The following is a 19,317-nucleotide window of genomic DNA, read 5'->3' as shown; positions in this document are numbered from 1 at the left end:
TGTGTTCCTATCATATTTGTTTGCTTTTCTTTTTCTTCTATTTGCCGGTTCAATCTCTCCCCCTCTTCCAGGTGTTCTCCGTTTTCACTTCTCTCCTCACGCTCTCCTCAGCGTGATCATGTTTTTGGAACTCTGGTTCAATCCAGTCCTCTCTGTTTCCCCACTTTTCCTCTCCTCCCTCGCTCTGTTTTTCATTCCTACACTCTGCTGTCCCATCAGAGACATCCACTTTTGCTCCCCTGAGAGTCTTCTTTTTGCACATGTGTGAGAAACTTTTTTTTGTATGTAAATGAACATATCCCACATGAAAAAATACTATAGTAATTTATAGTAAATACTATAGTGTTTTTGAACCATACTATAGTAGGCTAAAGCACTTGACTTAATTTGTTGTGGTAATTCTATAGTTGCTGTGGTAATATAACAACTATAGTATAAACAAATTACTTTACCCAATACTGTACTAAGTTTTCTACACCTATAGGGAATATTTTACTACAATACACAACAGTTTACTGTAGTAAAAACTAAAGTATACCACAGTATTTATTACAGTTTATCAGTTCACTGATGCTGTAGCATTCATTAACAAAGTGTTGTAAATACACTTTACTATAGTATGGTTCAAAAACACTATAGTATTTACTATAAATTACTATAGTACTTTTCCATGTGGGATTACTCTGTCTCAAGTGTGGAACAAGACAAAGTTTTGTGGTGGGTATGTGTGTCAGCTTTTTTCTCTGTCAGACACTAGAGAAAGGGACAGTAATGGTTTCTTTTTTCCTCTCTGTTCTTAAGTGTGTGATAGGAACAACATGGTTTCCTATGCCTTATTTCTTGGAAAGACCAAATTCCTCTCTCAGAAATGCAGCTGTAAAGTGTTTCACATTTTACACATGTAATGTGGTTTGCGTCTCTGGCTGTATTATTTTAACTGGATAAATAAGTTAAACATGTTAAATAAATGCAGCCTTTTCTTTTGCAGACGGTATAATCTCACGTCACTGATATATTGTGATGTCAAAGCATGACGTGGTCCATCGTTCAGCCGCAGGGCTCATGAATTATTCATGTCTACGTCAGAGATTGCGCTAAAAATATCTCTGAGAAACTGCACCACCACACCGATGGTTACATTTTATGGTGGGCGCTGGCTGTTTGAGGACAGACACAATGGGAACAGATGCTTTCCACTGAACAACCATTACAACAAATGTACTTGAACTGAAAAGAAACATGTCTGAACATACTAATTTCAGAATGTCAGATGTGTTGTGTTCTGGGCTAATGCTGACCAGTGTACAGTACTTGGCTCACGCATACTCAAAAAAACAAGACTATTTTGCTTAAGCTAAAGCAAAGCTAAGCAAATAATTACTAAAACATGAAAACACAATGTTTTAATAGGTTTTAATGTGTAATTTCAAAGAGTGTTTAAAAAAGGCAATCGGTTTTGTTCACAGTCATGAAGCATTGATTTGCTACTTGTTGGTTGGTTGTAGCAGAGGGAGGGATATTATCATTCTAGAGAGCATGTATGGTAAGGCTGGTTAGATGTCCCCATTAGCCCCTGCTGGTGCATGCTATAACTATAACATCTGGCTTTAAACAGCATCTTTTCCAGTTGACGCCATTCAAAATTGTATTTATGAACCATAAATAAAATTGTTTGCATGCAACATTTAGATCAAATATTTCTTAATATTTTACTGTTTTTTTCTTAATCAGTCTCTGCTCTTTAAAAAATGAAAGGGCCTACTAAACCCACTAAAAGTGATGTTTGTCAACATTAACTTATACATGGCCTCAAAGTTTACAAACATGGACAAAATATTACATATCTATAATTTTGATTTTATGGGGTCAAAACATGGAGTATCCAATAATGGCCTATGCAGGGCACACATGCATCCTTTCACCAATAGATGGAGCCAGCAGAATAAATATGAGCTCTTCATGAATTTGCACTCTGACATAGATCCTAACAGAGAGAAATTAATAATAACATCCATCTTTTTAAGTTGTGGTAATTCTCTCTCGCTTTAATATTATATTTACAATATTTAAGATTTAAATTGCACACATGCATCCTTTCACCAATAGATGGAGCCAGCAGAATAAATATGAGCTCTTCATGAATTTGCACTCTGACAGATCCTAACAGAGAGAAATTAATAATAACATCCATCTTTTTAAGTTGTGGTAATTCTCTCTCGCTTTAATATTATATTTACAATATTTAAGATTTAAATTAAAAAAATCTCAAAAGGATACAAATATAATCTGTAATGTGTCAAATGTTACAAAATGTTACAAAAAGTTACAACATTACAATATTGTGTTACTCCCTAAAAAGTAACGAATTGCATAACTTTTTATGCAAAAGTAATGTGTTATGTTACTTTTGCATTACTATTTCTCATCTGGACTGGGCTTGCTTGTTTAAGTTCTATCTTTGGCAAATGTAAGTGAAATGAACAAGCCTTAGGCTGAAGGAAATGTAAATACACATTCGTACAGTAGAATGTGTGTGTGTGTGTGTGTGTGTATATTACACTTAATCACACTTAAAATAGGCTACCTTATTTATCCACATTTTTAGTTGTTTTATTTTAAATAATTTTAACATTTTAAATAATTTTTATTTTTAATAATTTTTAGGGGCCTATTTTGTCCTGGTCCCTAGGTTCAGAACCATTGTTCTGTAATGAAAAATAGTTTCACTTACAATTATGACGAGCACTGGTTTCTCAACAGTCGAACAAGTGGATAACAAGTACCCTTACTAACCTGTAGAGGGCACTATTCTACTATTTTTACATAATCTGTAATGTGTCAAATGTTACAAAATGTTACAAAAAGTTACAACATTACAATATTGTGTTACTCCCTAAAAAGTAACGAATTGCATAACTTTTTATGCAAAAGTAATGTGTTATGTTACTTTTGCATTACTATTTCTCATCTGGACTGGGCTTGCTTGTTTAAGTTCTATCTTTGGCAAATGTAAGTGAAATGAACAAGCCTTAGGCTGAAGGAAATGTAAATACACATTCGTACAGTAGAATGTGTGTGTGTGTGTGTGTGTGTGTGTATATTACACTTAATCACACTTAAAATAGGCTACCTTATTTATCCACATCTTGATTTTTAGTTGTTTTATTTTAAATAATTTTAACATTTTAAATAATTTTTATTTTTAATCATTTTTAGGGGCCTATTTTGTCCTGGTCCCTAGGCTCAGAACCATTGTTCTGTAATGAAAAATAGTTTCACTTACAATTATGACGAGCACTGGTTTCTCAACAGTCGAACAAGTGGATAACAAGTACCCTTACTAACCTGTAGAGGGCACTATTCTACTAATTTTAAGTTTTACATAAGACACTTCGCTTTGCCAAGTAGTTAATGAGAAAAAAAGCCTTTTTGTATTTTAATTCCCTATTTGTAAACTCTTCTGTTAAAATTACTTGCATCAGAACAAACACAGACGTTATTTATATATATATAAGCAAGACATTAGCAAGAGTGAAGTGATTAACACTACAAGAAATGAGGTGGTTGTATTATCTTGACATATCCCCCTCTTGTTTGGATAAATGTCAAGAATGTGTCACCACCATACTGCCAATCAGATGAAAGACAGAAGGAATTTATGGTGCATGTGTATGACTTAAAATGTGTCTGTATATATACAGTCACCATGATGCCATGTAAGATAAATACATGCAAAATTATATATTATATATATATATATATCAAGACCTCAGTGAGGTCTTTGGATCTCTTTATGGTGAGCAGAGGGATGTGTGTCTCAGTGTTGCCTGGCAAGCCAAACACTGCTGTCCTCTTTTGCTTTCAGACGCAAAGTTACCATGTTACCAAGTTACCATGTTGGTTCACAATTAACTTTATAGACCACACTTAACACTCAGTATGTTGGTTCAGTCAAGAATCAGTAGCTCTTTGAGCTATAATCCCACAATACTGCAAATCCTTGTCTGTTTTGTCCTGTCAAAGCCATGACAGCTGGGATTCACACGTGGCATTCATTTGTATTAATTTAAGTTTCAGCCTGGCTCAAAATGGTCTGTTATACAGCCATACTGTGGCCAGCCCACCTAAAACTGCGTTGAGCATTGAGACTTTGTTTTGGTTACAGATAAAAATCATAAAAGAAAGGAGGAACAAATAAAAGAGAAAGAGAGGGGGGTCAGATCCTACTTGAGATTTCTCTCCCCACGAGACCCCCAAGAGAAAACAAGAGGAAGTAATAAAGACTGGAGGATCTGCTTACAAAACTCGCATGACATGTGGACTGTTAATATAATGCTGCTTCGATTTAAAACCTGTTAAGAGCTTTTCTGCTTGTCAAGTAAATTGTGTTGCTTTTGTATCCATTTCATGCTTGTTTTGTCTAAAGCTCGTCACGATTATTCTCATTAGCAGTTGGCTCTTTTGGTATCTGCCTGGTAGTTTGGTGAGAGTATTCGTCCGAGAGAAGACAAGTGCCAGACATATGGATTTGATCAACAGGCCCCGTGCTGATGTTTTCTTTGGGCATGTTGACAGGCAGATAGACAAACATCTCTCTCTCTCATTATCCCTCACACACACACACACACACAGTTATTCTCTCACAAAGGCATTGGCTGACGGACAGTCTGGAGTGCTCCAATGACACAAAACATCACTCAAGCACTCTAGGACAAGCAGAGGAAAAAGAAAGAGAGAAGGGCAGAACAAGTAGGGAATAAGCAAGAGAACGGGACGAGAACAAAAGAGAGAGACACTCACGCCTCTGACTGCCCCTTTTTTCCTCCTCCGCTGCTGCTCTCTCTCACTCTTCCTTCTCACTCCTTCCCTTAGTCTCGCACCAGCGCACACACCCTCGCTCATTCTCACAGAACTTTTTTTCATCATCTCGCTCTTTTAATGATTTTGAGAGAGAGGGGAGACGCATTTGGAGGGTGTCTGAAATGTGGGAGCTCCACAGATGCCTGAGACCTGCGGAGAGATAGGAGACTCACCCTGCTTGGAAAAGATTGAGAAAACCAAAAAAGAGAAGGACTGCAACAAACTTATACGCCTCAATATTCCCTCATAACCACTACAGGACGCTGGAGTTTGTGGCATTATCATGGTGACACTAAGAATTACATTGACTTTAAGGTTCACCTTACTACTCCTGTACTGGTCATGCTGTACTGGTTGGCCGGGCCAGGCTCAGCAGTCGTCCCTGCGGGGTTTGCGTCAGGCGACCCAAACCCGGCAAAACCTCTCTGAGAGCATGGAGAGCAAAGTCGAACGTCTCGGCCAGGTCTTCCGAAGGAACGTGCGTCTTCTTCGGGAACGGGGAGGCTGTCTGGATCTGGTCTTCCTCGTGGACGAGTCGTCCAGTGTGGGAGCTTCCAACTTTGGGAGCGAGCTACGATTCGTGCGGAAGCTGCTGTCAGATTTTCCGGTGGCACCGGAGGCAACACGTGTAGCTCTGGTGACATTTAGTTCCAAGAGTTATGTGGTTACAAGAGTGGACTATGTGTCTGCACCCAAAGCCCACCAACACAAGTGCTCGCTCTTCAGCAAAGAGATCCCCTCCATCACCTACAGAGGAGGTGGCACCTACACCAGGGGGGCCTTCCAGCGTGCAGCGGTAAGAGCAGCTGTGTAATCACAATGTCTGTGGATGTGAGAAAGAATTTAAGCACTAAATGAAATGTAATAGATAAAAGAATAAATGACAGACACTGCCATTAAGAGTCTAGCCACCTAATCTAGATTGAGTTGATTGAGATGAACTTTGATTTATGCTGAATGTATTCAATGTTCCTCCACTGCTCTTTAATGTTCTTCAACTAATAAACAAATAGATAGCTATTGAATCTAAATCACTGAAGCACATTTAGCAGAAACAGGACTGCAAAGTCAAAATGATGGATGAACAACACATAAAAGTCTCCATTCCTGGCAAGGTACCACCAGATGTCATCTCTAAGTTAACACCACATGGTTTCCTGTGCACTCTGATCTGGGACAGATAAGCACAGAAACCATCTATGTAGGACTTTCTAGAACAGTGGCCATACTTTAAAAAAAAGTGCATGGTAGGGCCATGCAGGTTGATTTGTCCTTAGTCAACCTGCACTAAAGACTTTGGAAAATAGGGAAATACAGAGTTGTTGGTTTCAAGTTGGAACAACTTGAGAACTTCAAGATCCAGACAAAGGGAAAAGAGAGCAGCAGTGGTGACTCATTTCAAATAAATTCATTTTTCTTTTAACTAACCCAGCCTCACTTAACAGCAATGCTATAAATTGCAGCAAAATGATTTATTGCCTCATCTTGCAGCCTACTGCAGTTTCTACTCCCTTTTTCCGTTACAAATTATTATGACGTTCGTGTTTTCAGACATTTTTCTTGTCCTGAATGACATTTGTGGTTTGAAAAATGGTTTTGGTAACCCAGATCTGCAAATGTATTAAGTTGTTATGGAAGCACAGCAGGAAAGACCTTTTGTTCATATGCAATTAATTGGCATTGCAGTCAAACTGTAATATTTCATGGTTTTTGGCTCCTTCCGTTGAGTCTAAATGACGTGGAGGTCTGGAAGCTTTTACCAGACACATTTTTAATCTTTCAGAGCTGCAGAGGTCAAAGGCCTTATCCACAGTTCTACTGCCCAGCCGAAGTGCATAGAGAGGCCAAACCTCTCTGATCAGATTTGCCTTTTAGCAAGAACATCCTCAATTGCCAAGCCTCTAATTAATTTACTCCACTGCATTTGGAGAATGAAATGTTGGGTTGGCTCTAAATGCATTTTATTTTGCTCTGCCTGATGATGGATAAAAGCTGCATTGTGTAGTCTCACAAACCCAACATGCTAATAAACAGCAAGGTGGTAAACCATTTAAAACTGACTTGAGAATCTGCCATTTAACTACAATGATTATCTTAAAGAAAAGTCTGTCTAGACACTTTGAATAGACAGACATATAGATAGATAGATAGATAGACAGACAGACAGATAGACATCTACGGATCTAAGTTCTTATGTAATCACTCTTCGGTTCGCCCAGCGCTCCTGCTGATTCTTGCTCTAACCACAGTGTTTGTCTACACTTTGTGGGCATACTGGGTTGCTAGATCCCCAACCCCTTTTCCATTTGCCAAACCAGAGCAGAACTAGCTCTCCATAAACTTCTTTCTCTCTCATTGCTGTCCTTCTGAAAGTTAGTGAATGCTTTTAGTGCTTTCCAAATTCTTTGCCTGCTTTTCTGATCAGCCTCCATAGGGAGTCATTACATCGAAGTCCTTGACCAAATGGATTTGAAATTTCCTATTTCCGATGAATGCTCATCTCAAGTAGGATTCTTCCTTTCCCCCAGCAGGGATTCTATTAAGAAGGGGAAGTCTATGGGAAATCTATATAAGCACATTTGAAAACACACCAACCCACCCACCCACACATACGTGGGAGAACTTGCACAATTGGTGGCTGACTAAATACTTTTTTTTCCCCACTGTATATATCAAGAGTCATTCTTCCTCAAAAATGACTGTTAATTTATCTCATGCAAGTAGCGTGGAGGTGAAAAGGGCCATTATATTTTTTGCGTTATTGTTAGCATACATCCCTCCCATTTCATCCTATACGTAACCCTTCCTCCTAAAATCCCCCATCAGAAATTCCAGAGAATGTTTCTTTAAAGTGCCATTGACCCCTCTGACCTGGTTTTTGAAGCACAAGGAAGCAGGAGCGTTACTGTCATTGAGTCTAGACAGATCAACGTGTCCAAATATCTCATATTGTGTCTGCAAAAACATCTGTCAGCAAGCCTCAGAATGAGCTGTGCAAAATTAAAGCAAAGGCACATAAAAGCAAAGAAACAGAATGAAAGAACTGGGACAGCTGTCAAAACACACAAACGTGATGTTTGGTGTTGATACAAATGACCGGAAATTCACTATGAATGCTTACAGGTACGTTTTATCTATCTATATTAATGCAAAGTGAGTGTCTACTTGTAGAAGATCACTATTTTTCACAAATAGCTGTAAAAAGCCATGAGTAATAAGAAACCAAGAAAATCGTAACAATGAAATAGAAATGGCTATTCAGAATGCTTCTTTTTGGCAGGCATGCACTGATGAAACTCTGGCACTTCCCGAGGCTGTATTTGTGTTATTAATTAAGACTGATTAGAGAGATCCTTATGAGAGACAGCCTGTACTCTACGAACCCTGATAAAACAGTCAGGAATGCCTTTAAACCAGCCTGAGAGCCACAGATATGTCTGCAGACAGCCAGATAAGGGCCCTTCAGTCTTTAACTGTCTGAAGAGGCAACATGTTTTACAATGAATCAGTCTTAGTCCTATTTAGGGGCTTAATTGCATCTCTGAGTTGTGTTGGAGGAACAGATTGCTTGGTTGCTTGTTACTGTGCGCTTTGCCTTAAGTCACAAATTGTATGCATTTACCTTCACCAGAAATTGGTTTATAGCACCTATAAATCAGACACGTGAGAGACTGAAATACGTAAGTAGCAGAAATATGCCTAAAAAAGGGATGGATCAACAATGAGAGACAGCATGAGACAAGAATAAAAGAGTCTTATTGTCTGGGACACACATGTGACGGTAAAATGAATGCAACATGATGGCATGAGAAAACCTTCATCTGGTCTTCATCCATCAGTTGTCCAGCACTCATTCTGCAGGGAAGCAGGAACACTTAGATGGGTAAAATCACATCTCATGTCCACATGTCACATTTTTTTGTCCACAGTAGACAAAATTATGCTCTGCTATCAAACAGTGGTTGTCAACCAGGGGGGCTCAGAAAATGTTACGTGGGCCTCAAGACGACTTAAAATGAGACAAAACAAGCATTAAAATAAGCTACAATCCAGATATGTCTTAAATTAAATTCATACATGCCCAGAATTCCTGGTAGTCAAATTTTAGAAAAGTGATTTCTAGATCTGGAAAAGTCATGTAAATTAATACAATCCTATAATGGCATGGGCATTTTTATGATGAATGTACATTTTGTTCTTGCCAAGCTCCAAAATATTTGATCAGACAGAATTTGTGTGTAAAAAATATTTTAAACATTCTTATCCTTAATATTTATCTGCAAATCACAAACAACTGGAAAAGCCATGGGGCCTTTGAATGTTGTTGTCAAGTCAAGTCCAGTAGTGGAAAGAGTCCTGAAAATTTGTACTTAAGAACAAGTACTGTTACATTGCTGAAATAATACTCAATTACAAGTAAAAGTACTGGTGTCAAATCAGTACTTAAGTAAAAGTACAAAGTACTCCTCTCAAAAACTACTCAGAGTACTAGTTACTAGTTACTTTTTAGCCGCCAATATTTAATGAATTACCAAAAAATATTCATATCAAAAATCTATGTGGATAATAGCTAATTTGAACAAAACCCACTTTTATCTTATTGACAAAGTACGTGAATTAGTGGTTATGATACAGGAATTTCTAACTTCAATACCTTGAAAAATATCAGTATCAAAGTACACGTGAACCGGAAGTTGCAACTGACTTCAGTGTTGTGATATATTTCCAAGTGAAACAGAATATTGAATAAAGGGCGGGGTTTTATTGTGGTGCACCTCCACTCCACCTCTTTCTCATAGCAGATTCACGGTTGGATAGGAGTGGTTAAGAATATCTGCTTGTTACATCTGATATCACGCTTCACCGCTTCTGGGTCCTAACGCTCTGCCAGACGCCCCCCCAAAAAACAACAAACTGTGCATATACACACTCACAATGTCATGTAACATTGAAAAAATTATAACCCTAACCTTTATCTCCATACCGAAATCCCAGAAGGCCTGACAGTGATTCAGCTAAAATATTAGTGTCTGAGACATTGTGAGCACAGAGACTGTAGTGTGCACAGCAATTATTTTAATGCTTAGCTGAAATACGTAATATTAATTAAATAGTGCTCATAAATGGCTGTTGAGATAGTATTCTCAAGTGAAATAAGTAGAAGCATGGACCCGGAAACAGCAGTCCTTACGTCATGACTTAATTAACAAGAGGATTCTCCCGAAGTCGTCAAACTGACGTCATCAGAGCCAGAACGCCATTCCAGAGCGGAAGTGACAGCAGAAATTTTTTTTCCAGTGTATTGACTTGCATGGTTCAATTGTTCACCACAAGACAAATGTGCATTAAAAAAGTAAGTAGGGTAGGGTCATTTTTTATTTCATGACGACTAGCTGGCAAAACTACCACATACTGTATGTACTGTATACTGCCATATAGATATTTTAATATTTAATATTTTTTGTCCATCCATTTTTTCAAGGCAATCATTATTTCAAGCTTTGAAATTAGTTTAATCCAAGTCTTCTAAAAAGACACACACGCTTTATATGATGCACAGATTTTAATATAGGCTTTGATTTACATACATATAAATATTGATCAATTACCATTACAAAAATCTCAAACTTAAACATTTGCTCATTCTGTGTATTTGTGTCTTTAAAATAGGGTAACTTTGTTGCAAACGCTTACAGCACAAGGAAGCTTGAGTTCAACTTTGATTTCAAACTGAATTGAATTTACAAAAAAAGACAAGTGCACAGTCAGTAATAAAATATAAAACAAATGACCTCAATTCAGTTCGAGGTGTTCAAAACATGACAACACTGAATTTTTATAAGCAGTGATTTAAGAGCCATATACAGTATGTTAGGCCTATTTATTTAGATAAATAGAACATCAGATGGCTTTGACCTGTGACTGTACAATGTAGTGATGCAGTTAGGCAGACTAGGATATTTATATGTACAAATCAGACAAATTTCCCATTCCAAAACATTTCTAGCATAAACTTAAACTGTAAAGAAATTAAAGTTCCATCGTTGATTGTTGAAAGACTTTCTGGTGCATTTCACTTACAGCCAATAAAATTTCCAGTAGGATTTTAATCGGTCAGGCGTGGATCTATTTTGAGCAAAGAGACATAATTTCTACTTTAAAAGCTCGGAGAGATATCGGAGTGAGAGGTCAGGCAGTTCATTTGTATAAGTTAGGCCTATTTGAGAGCTCGCATTCAGTTTTCTGCGATTACATGACTGTGTTCTCATGTTACAACAAAGCCACATTTGCGGGGGAATGATTAAAATTATGCAGAATACCTGCAATTCCGCGAGGACATTCAGACTCTGTAATTGACAGGAGGCGGATGCGTGTCAAACTCACTGTCAGAGAGGAAAGAGAGAGACGCAGCTTGTATCGGTGTGTATATACGGTAGATACTGTGGAAAATTAGTAATGGAACCGTGTTAGATATTTCAGTATCGGTATCAAAATATAGATATTTATGATAACACTACCATGTAGTTTGTTTCTCCAAACTTTGAGTCCATAAATTACACTCAATGCAGATTGTTTCAAAGCAGCCTCACAGTAAATGAACAGTAAAAATAACAGAATCAATTAAGCAAACTTCTTTAAATACAAGAGAAATTCCAATTCTTCTGTAAAACAGGTATGGCAAGACAATAGTGCCATTATACAGCACATGTCAGTTCAATGATGATTCAGTCCAGTTCATAACTGTGTAAAGTTCATCAATTGTGAAACAAGTTCAATAACGGTGTTGATTCTGCAAATTCCATCAAATTATGAAACAAATTTCACTATTGAGACAATAGTGTCATCATTCAGCTCAATTCAGTTGTTCAAATTTTATTTTCATCTGAAATTGTCAGTACAGTCAAATTCATAATATTTTTTACATTTAAAAATAGGGGGAAATGTGGAAAAAAATGGGGAGCGGTTGAACTCAAAAAGAACCACTGAATGAGAGAGCCTTAGTGGGCCCGTCTGATAATGTTCCTGCTCATTTGGTAACAAAACTCCACGTAGCTACTGGAGCATAGTTATAGTCACACAAATTGTATTATTGCAAAATAATTTGTCTCGCCTGCAGTTTTCACCTCATGCCAAACCTTTAGTCTGCTCTCACATTATTCCAGCTATTAACCACAACTTTCAGCTCCAGGAGAGCCCTATTCCACACCCTGAGATCTACACACGCAAATGCACTTTGGAACATTTATAAACTGCAAAACGCTTCAACACAGTGATTAGTGGTAACTGGATGCTGGAGTAAGTCAAATATAGAGCGGTGGTGGTGTTCTCAGTCTGACTGCACCACCAGCACAGTCTACTGGCAAAAAATGCATAATATTGTTGAGAGAAAAACGGAAGAAAAGAATAGACAAAAGACAGAGTTTCTGTTTATTTTAGCACTATTAATGGCCCCATACAGTGAGGTCACATTTCTGCTCTGAAGCATGAAAAGATAAAAGCATGCGTTTTTCCACCAGCTGCATACATACACCACCAAGAGAGCGTAACTAACATATGTGGAGGCCCACTTCATCATCCTGCATCACCTGCAATTCCCAGATGTTATTTTTGTTTTAAGAGACCACTGTGGCTATGGGATTCATAAATGGCAACAGGTGATGTCTGACAATGTTTCAAATTAAGAGTGAAGTTCCACGAATTATGCTTTCATAACATATAAAGTAGGGCTAGTGAGCATTTTTGTTAAAAATGATCTAACAAAGGTCCAAGACAAAACAACAATTTTTTGGTTATTTGACTGAATTTTGATTGATTTTCACTTTGGTTTCTCTAGCATAGTTAACCCAAACTCATCTGTCACAGTACAGATCATCATATCAGAGAGACTATTTCAAGTGACAAATAGGGCATATACATTAAAAATGTCTTAATAAATAATAAACACAGGGAAAGCCAACTACATGCCAATATTTAAGTAATAAAAAATATTAAAATTCTGCTTTAAATATGACTCACACTTTACAAAATGACCACTTTCCATACCTGAAAAATATAATAATATTTATAAATAATAAAAGGACAAACATTTGTGTTGCATGTCCTATTATGTTTATAAATGCTTGCAAAATGTGCTGTTTACTTTGAAACCTGCATCTGCATCTTAATGGCAAAACCTTTCTCTCTGTACAATTACAAAAAGAAAAACAAAGGCACTGATGAAAGACTGTAAAGTTCCTGAAGCACTATTATTTTAAAAATCTACTAAGACTACATTTATACTGAGGTTATTATTTTAAAACACTCTAAATTTGAGGAGGCAATATTTTTCTAAAAGAACACAAAGTGTCAGAAGCACTATTTATCTAAAAGAACTGTAAAATTCCAGAGGCAGATCATCTTAATAAGGGCTCTATGCAAAGGCGCCTGGTCTGTCCTTGTGACCACACTATGATATGAAGGCTAGTAATTGGCAGCTCTGTACAGGCTTTCCAGGAGTCTCACTTTAAATACCTCAGCTAAGGCCACAGTTATGTCCTTTAGAGTTCAAAGCAAAAAGCAAGAAAAAACAGTCAGGTTTCACCCACAACACTCTAAGTAGCACTTGCTGTGCATTGTGTGTGTCTGCAATTGTAAACAATCTCATATATGCTTGTGTACATGTGTGTTGAGGGGGAAGGGTAGGACATTCCACAGAGGAGAAGCCACGGAAGTGCTGAAATGGATAACAGTTCAGCCTGTCAACAGCAATACACGGTCTGTTCTCACTGAAAATAGATTCCTCTCTCCCCCATCTGTGCTATTACTGCCTCACATTAGTGACCTGTGCGCTTCCTAGACGCCGGTCTGGAAAATATCTTACAGAGGTGCTGGTGTGAATTTCTAGATATTTCAGTGACTGTCCTCACAATGTTTTCAAGATGAGAACCAAAACTAATAGTATGGAGTGCTTTATTTGGCTTTGGTTGTAGCTATAAATACAATTTGGCTAGGATGAGTTTTACATTATTTTTTTTAAAAATTATTAAGATTTGATTAATTCTCACTGTTGTCTCTTGCACAGATCATCCACAAGTGCAATAATGATCATGAAGGGAAAGCCATTTTTATGAAGAAAAACTAGTTTCACAATTATACACAGTGGAGTTACATAATATCAAAATATGCACTGTTGTTATTCACAGGCAACCATGTAGTTATGGACGTTCTAAATTATAATTTGAGCATTTTTTAACTAGCCTACTCCATTTGGCAAAGTGTCTGCAGTATTTATTTGATAAGCAGATTGGTTCCAGTGCTAGAAGGAGGTTTCCATCAAAAGCCATCAAGAACATGTAGTCTGAATTTTATGGGCCTTTTTAAATCATTTAAATACTCTGTTTTCTAAATAGATATTTTCTTATTATGTTAATGGCGGTGTACAGGATCTATTCAAAACTACATCAGCTCCACATCTATAACTCACTCCACATAAAAACGCTGCCTGTCCTCTCAGTCAAGATCAGTGATATCACTACTTCTCAACCAGGTGTTTTTTAATCAGGTCCAGCTGGGGTGGATTGAGGAACGCTGACACTCTTCTGCTCTGGGCCCTTGAGGCAAATTTTTTTTAAACTAAACTGAACGTTGGGGAAGCCCAAACAGAGACAGGATCACTGTAATAGAGAGGAGAGATAAGAGTTTAACTGTCAGAGATTTCTCCTGCTCAGCTTTAGGGCAGAGAACGTCTGCAGCTCAAAAGCACAGCTCTGGTTTAACAGAGAAAGGGAGGCAGGAACAATGGACAGCAGGTGGGTAAACAAAGGATGGGGTCTAAGTTTACATGCACTTACATTTATGTGTTATACTTTGTGTATAACACATGTTTTTATCCAAAGTAACTTGCAATGCATTCAGTTTTTTACTATTATGTCCATTCCCTGTGAATCAGATCTTGCTGTTGCTCTAATAGTTGAACTTGTCTGAATAGTTGAATATTTGCATATATGGGTCTAAATACTAAGATACTTGAAAATAAAGTTAAATATCCTTATGGAATTGTGCATTTTTACATCTGGGAGAATAACTGTTAAGTAAATGTTCTAAAACATCAATATGAGCTTTATAATTTGACATTTTAAAGTATAATCAGTGGAATCAGTTCATATAAAAGCAACATAATTCTTAAAGCATTAACTGTTTGCACAAAAAAGCCATTTAGTACTGAGAACAAATATCGTATGACAATATCTGATACACTCCACAGAAAAGCCAAAGCGTGTTTATTGGTTATCTTATTCATTTATCTGTTAATTCACCCCTTTGTGTTTTTCCTTTTAAAAGAGGCATTACATCACACTGTGGTTTGATTAAGCAATTTACTTAAATAAGGCTAAATGAAATATTTCTTTAAACCACATAGTCCACAAAACTAATATCCTGTATCTACAGTCACCAATTCATGTCTTAGAACCATTTTATCCTAATTGTTTTACCTTCACAGTGTTTTGGTCTCCTTCACAGACATCTGTTTGGTGGCTTGTGGCTTTTCTGTCATTTATCTCTTGTCATTTAGCAAGCCAAGAGTCTGGTTATATTGACGAGTATAGAAGTATTTACTCCTATCATTCAAATTGGTTTTGAAATGTCACAATACATTTCATAAAAAGAACTGCAAAATTTTCTGTCTCTCTCAGTTCTGGCATGAAGATCCAAAATAAGAGAAATCTAATTTAACGGACCAAATCCAGACTCTTTTTGCTCTTGCATCACTTTGTTCTTGTACTGAGTTCCTAGTACATGGCTGACAGCACGAGAGGACCCAGAGAGACCAAATTTGCCCTTGCATTAGATGAAATATTGTCAAGGCCTTCTCTCTTTTAAAAATTTCCTCTGCCGTCTTACTGTCCTTGGTTTGATAAATGGTGTTTTGACAGGAACCAACTAACCATCCTCCACAAACCTTCTGTCCCGCTGTGTTATCCAGACCAATTACACTCCCTTTATTCAAACTCCATCCAACCACGCACACTTGCACATCCTCTTCAATTCACTTCACAGACAGAGAGAACTGTAATAAGGATCTAGGGACTTACAGCAGTCGGTGTATAGGCCTACCCCATCCATTAGCCCAATGCTCTCTGCTCCTGTCCTTCTAAACAAGGTGTAGCTGGCCGAGTGTGTCTGACATGTTGAGGAAATTAAATCAATTGTAATCACTCAAGGAGAACTAAAGGAGAACATAGTGCACAATGGGAGGCATATAAACTTAAGACATGAAACAGGAGTCTCCCATGTGTGAAATTAAACTGTGGTTTATATCTAGGATTTCAACAGCTCAGCTTTGCAGAGCTACATGTTTACCCTCAAATGTTTTTTACAGGATTTATTGCAGACTTGTGGAAAAAGATGTAGTAATTGCACAGCGAGCTGTTTTCTCCTGCCCAGGACTATTGCTTGAAATGGTTTGGTCCATCTAGTGGGCTTGTTTTTGCAGTGTAGGTTCATGTTGCTGGTATTCTTTGCCACTGGAACCATAACATGTCAAAACAGCTCAGACCTCCAACCAAGCAAATGAATGCACTCCGGTCACATGTTTACTCCATTCTGGAATGCTTCAGACAGAGATCTGGAGATCTTCTACTAAGAAACTCCACGAACTAAAAGTTTTTTTTCTGCTGCATACTGCTGAGCTGAGCTCAAAAAACTATAACACAACTCAGAACCATCACAGGTTTTTGTTAAGAACACTGTGGTTTTGTTAAGAGGTTACTGACCTGACATCAGCTTTATAACATGGTAAGGTGTCTGAGAGGTTTTGAAATAGAATACTTTGGTGTGATGATCATAGTTCACTAAACATGCCCATTAACCCAATACAGGAACTGAACAGAGGATTATGTCTACATTAGCAGCTGTAAAGGACTTACTGATTAAAGAATGTGAGATTCTGTGCAGACAGGTCGACCCCTACATGGAGAATGCTAGTGCTAAATAGTAGTAGATTATTTGCCTAAATTCAAGTCAAAACTTAAATGTAACCAGTAACATTACGAAAAAATAATAAACAATTTTGCTGACCGATTTAAGAGCTTAAATTAACTGATCTCTCATACCATCATCAATTTCACAGCTGTGTCTAAAATCTTCCTGTTTTCCATCATTCACTGTTCCTTACATAGGGACATATGCAAATATGCAATATGCAAATATTGTGAGCCAGAGAGGGCTTTAGAGCAACATTTGATATATTATTATGGGTACTCTCTAGTTGATCTTTTTGCAGTATGGGATTGAATAAATGCACCAGATAATCTCCACTATGGTTTCGGACAACAACTGGTCCTTCAGAAATCAATATGCTGATTTGGTGCTCAAACAGCATTTATGTCATTTTTTTTTTGGTTTTTACTATTGGTAAATACTATATACGCATTCTTGCTAAAAAGTATCAGACACACCATTTTTCATTTGATTTAACAAATCAATTATTCATTAGATTAACAAACATTCACAGACCCCTCACCCAATAAACATATTGGGTGCCAAGTTGTCTGTGAACGAGGCCCAGGACCCTGGTTACCATGGCAACCCTGACACCTTTGCTAGACCAGATAGATTTTACGACCTAATGGCATGTTGAGAATTACCCCTCTCACTACACTCTCCATAGGAAGAGACACAATGCACAGTAGAAATTGACTTTTCTACTAATTAATTCATAGGAAAACCTTTCTGTGAATGAACACACATATCCTTCAGCTCATTGTGTATATTATTGCTTTCTTGTATATTGTCTGTTGCATTGTAGACTATTTTATGCATGCTTATGATATAACCACTCATTCATGTAACCTTAAATATACCAGGTTTGGTCTCTATGAATTCGTATTCGGATTATCTAATTGAGAGTGTATATTATATGTTTATACCTATGCAACATATTAGTGTTCTAAGAACATTTAGTAATCTTTCATCACGCCCCAACTCAAGTTCCATTTGCAAATTACAATGCCCTCACACAAAGGGTCGTAAAACCCTCCAGCAATTGCAACCTCCTGCTTGGGATTTCAGCCTTTCTCATTGGACAGGCCTATCTTGAGAGACGTGAATCTTCTCAGACCTTAAAGGTCTCACATCAGTGACCCGCCCAGTAGTTGGTGGTTCGGTTAGATTCTAAGATGAAGACATGAGCTAGAACGCTTCTGCAACCCGCTAAGTTCATGCCAGGTTTCGGCCTGTCACGAAGACTCCCTGACTTTCCATTCACCAAGACTCTCTGACTCAAACTGGTTCTTTTTCATCAACCAACTTCAGCAAAGATCAACTTGAACCTTTCGAACTGCATCAAGCGTCTCTTTCAGACAGACGAGACGTGCAAGTATCAAACTTAGTCTTATTAATTGATACATTAGGTGTGTTTGAACTAAGAATCTGATGTTTCCTTCAGGCGGTAGATCTGCTGAATATGCAAATGGTTCCATAACTTCATTCCTTATTTCTCTCCTCTTTACTGCTTAAGCTTTAACCCTTTCCTATACCAACTGTATGCGTGTGTGTGTGTGTATATGTGTATGTTAGACTAATTTAAGTGTTTATGTGTACGTTAGACCAGTTTAAGTGTTTATCTAGTATGTTAGACTAGTTTAAGTGTTTATGTAGTTAATAAAGTCTTACTTGTATCACACTTGACGTTGTTCATTGTTTGCTCATAGCTGGAGTCCCTAATCATGCAGATTTATGCTACAAGCTCTGTGTAGAGTTGTATAGTAAGAAAGTTATTTCCCTTAACCAGGAAATTAACGTTCTTAGAATTGACAGACAGTTAACCCTGAGAGGTCAAGGAAATATCTACAGCGGATCTAAATTTTTATAATTAATTATAACTAGTTATGATTAATTATTCATATTTCCCCATGAGCTGATTCACTACAGATTGGTGGAGAATGCGGGCATGATAAAACGATGGTTATGAGCTTAAACACTGTCAACCTAAAAGTGTGTGCTGGATAGTCCAGGTTAGAATAGGGTGTGACTTGAGATATGCTGTTGTGTCCCTATTTGCTGGCTTGTTTAAATGCAGATAAAGTAGGGGCTTGAATTGTTACCGCTATTATGATTGGAAGAGTCTTTATGTATTTCATGCTTAATGGTATCAGTGTAAGGTTAATCTGATTTTAGCGAAAAGAGTGAAATTAAAGGTGTAATACTGTACTTTAGTATTCATGTGTGAGGCACACATAACTACATACAGTATATGTTTAAACCGGCTTTAACTTACAGTAAACCCGTTTCGGTTATTCTTTAAACAAGTGCAAGAAGTTTATTGTTAAATTAGAGAAGCACTCACAGAAGTGCTCATTTAATGCAACAAGTCTTGAAGGACTGAAAGCACCACATTTTAAAACTGTGGGCAACTTCTTTGAAATAGGCAGACCCTAAACTGTTTGAATTGCACTGGCATGCATTGGTTACCATGAC

At 37.4% G+C, this 19,317-nt stretch overlaps 1 protein-coding gene across 1 annotated transcript in view; it reads left to right on the top strand.

The window, feature by feature from the left end:
- Window positions 1–4,867: 4,867 nt before the first annotated feature.
- LOC107563162 (sushi, von Willebrand factor type A, EGF and pentraxin domain-containing protein 1-like) overlaps window positions 4,868–19,317 on the top strand; it is a 27,444-nt gene continuing 12,994 nt past the window's right edge. The window contains exon 1 of the mRNA XM_016247961.1: window positions 4,868–5,656. Within this exon, the coding sequence (XP_016103447.1) occupies window positions 5,144–5,656 (513 nt within the window). The 5' untranslated portion in view covers window positions 4,868–5,143. The remainder of the gene's footprint in view (window positions 5,657–19,317) is intronic.

Source organism: Sinocyclocheilus grahami, unplaced genomic scaffold, assembly GCF_001515645.1.
Source record: "Sinocyclocheilus grahami isolate Dianchi unplaced genomic scaffold, SAMN03320097.WGS_v1.1 scaffold24.1, whole genome shotgun sequence".
In the NCBI taxonomy this organism is placed as follows: Eukaryota; Metazoa; Chordata; class Actinopteri; order Cypriniformes; family Cyprinidae; genus Sinocyclocheilus; species Sinocyclocheilus grahami.
Note: the sequence above shows the minus strand (reverse complement) of the source record. Positions and strands in the feature narration are given on the sequence as shown.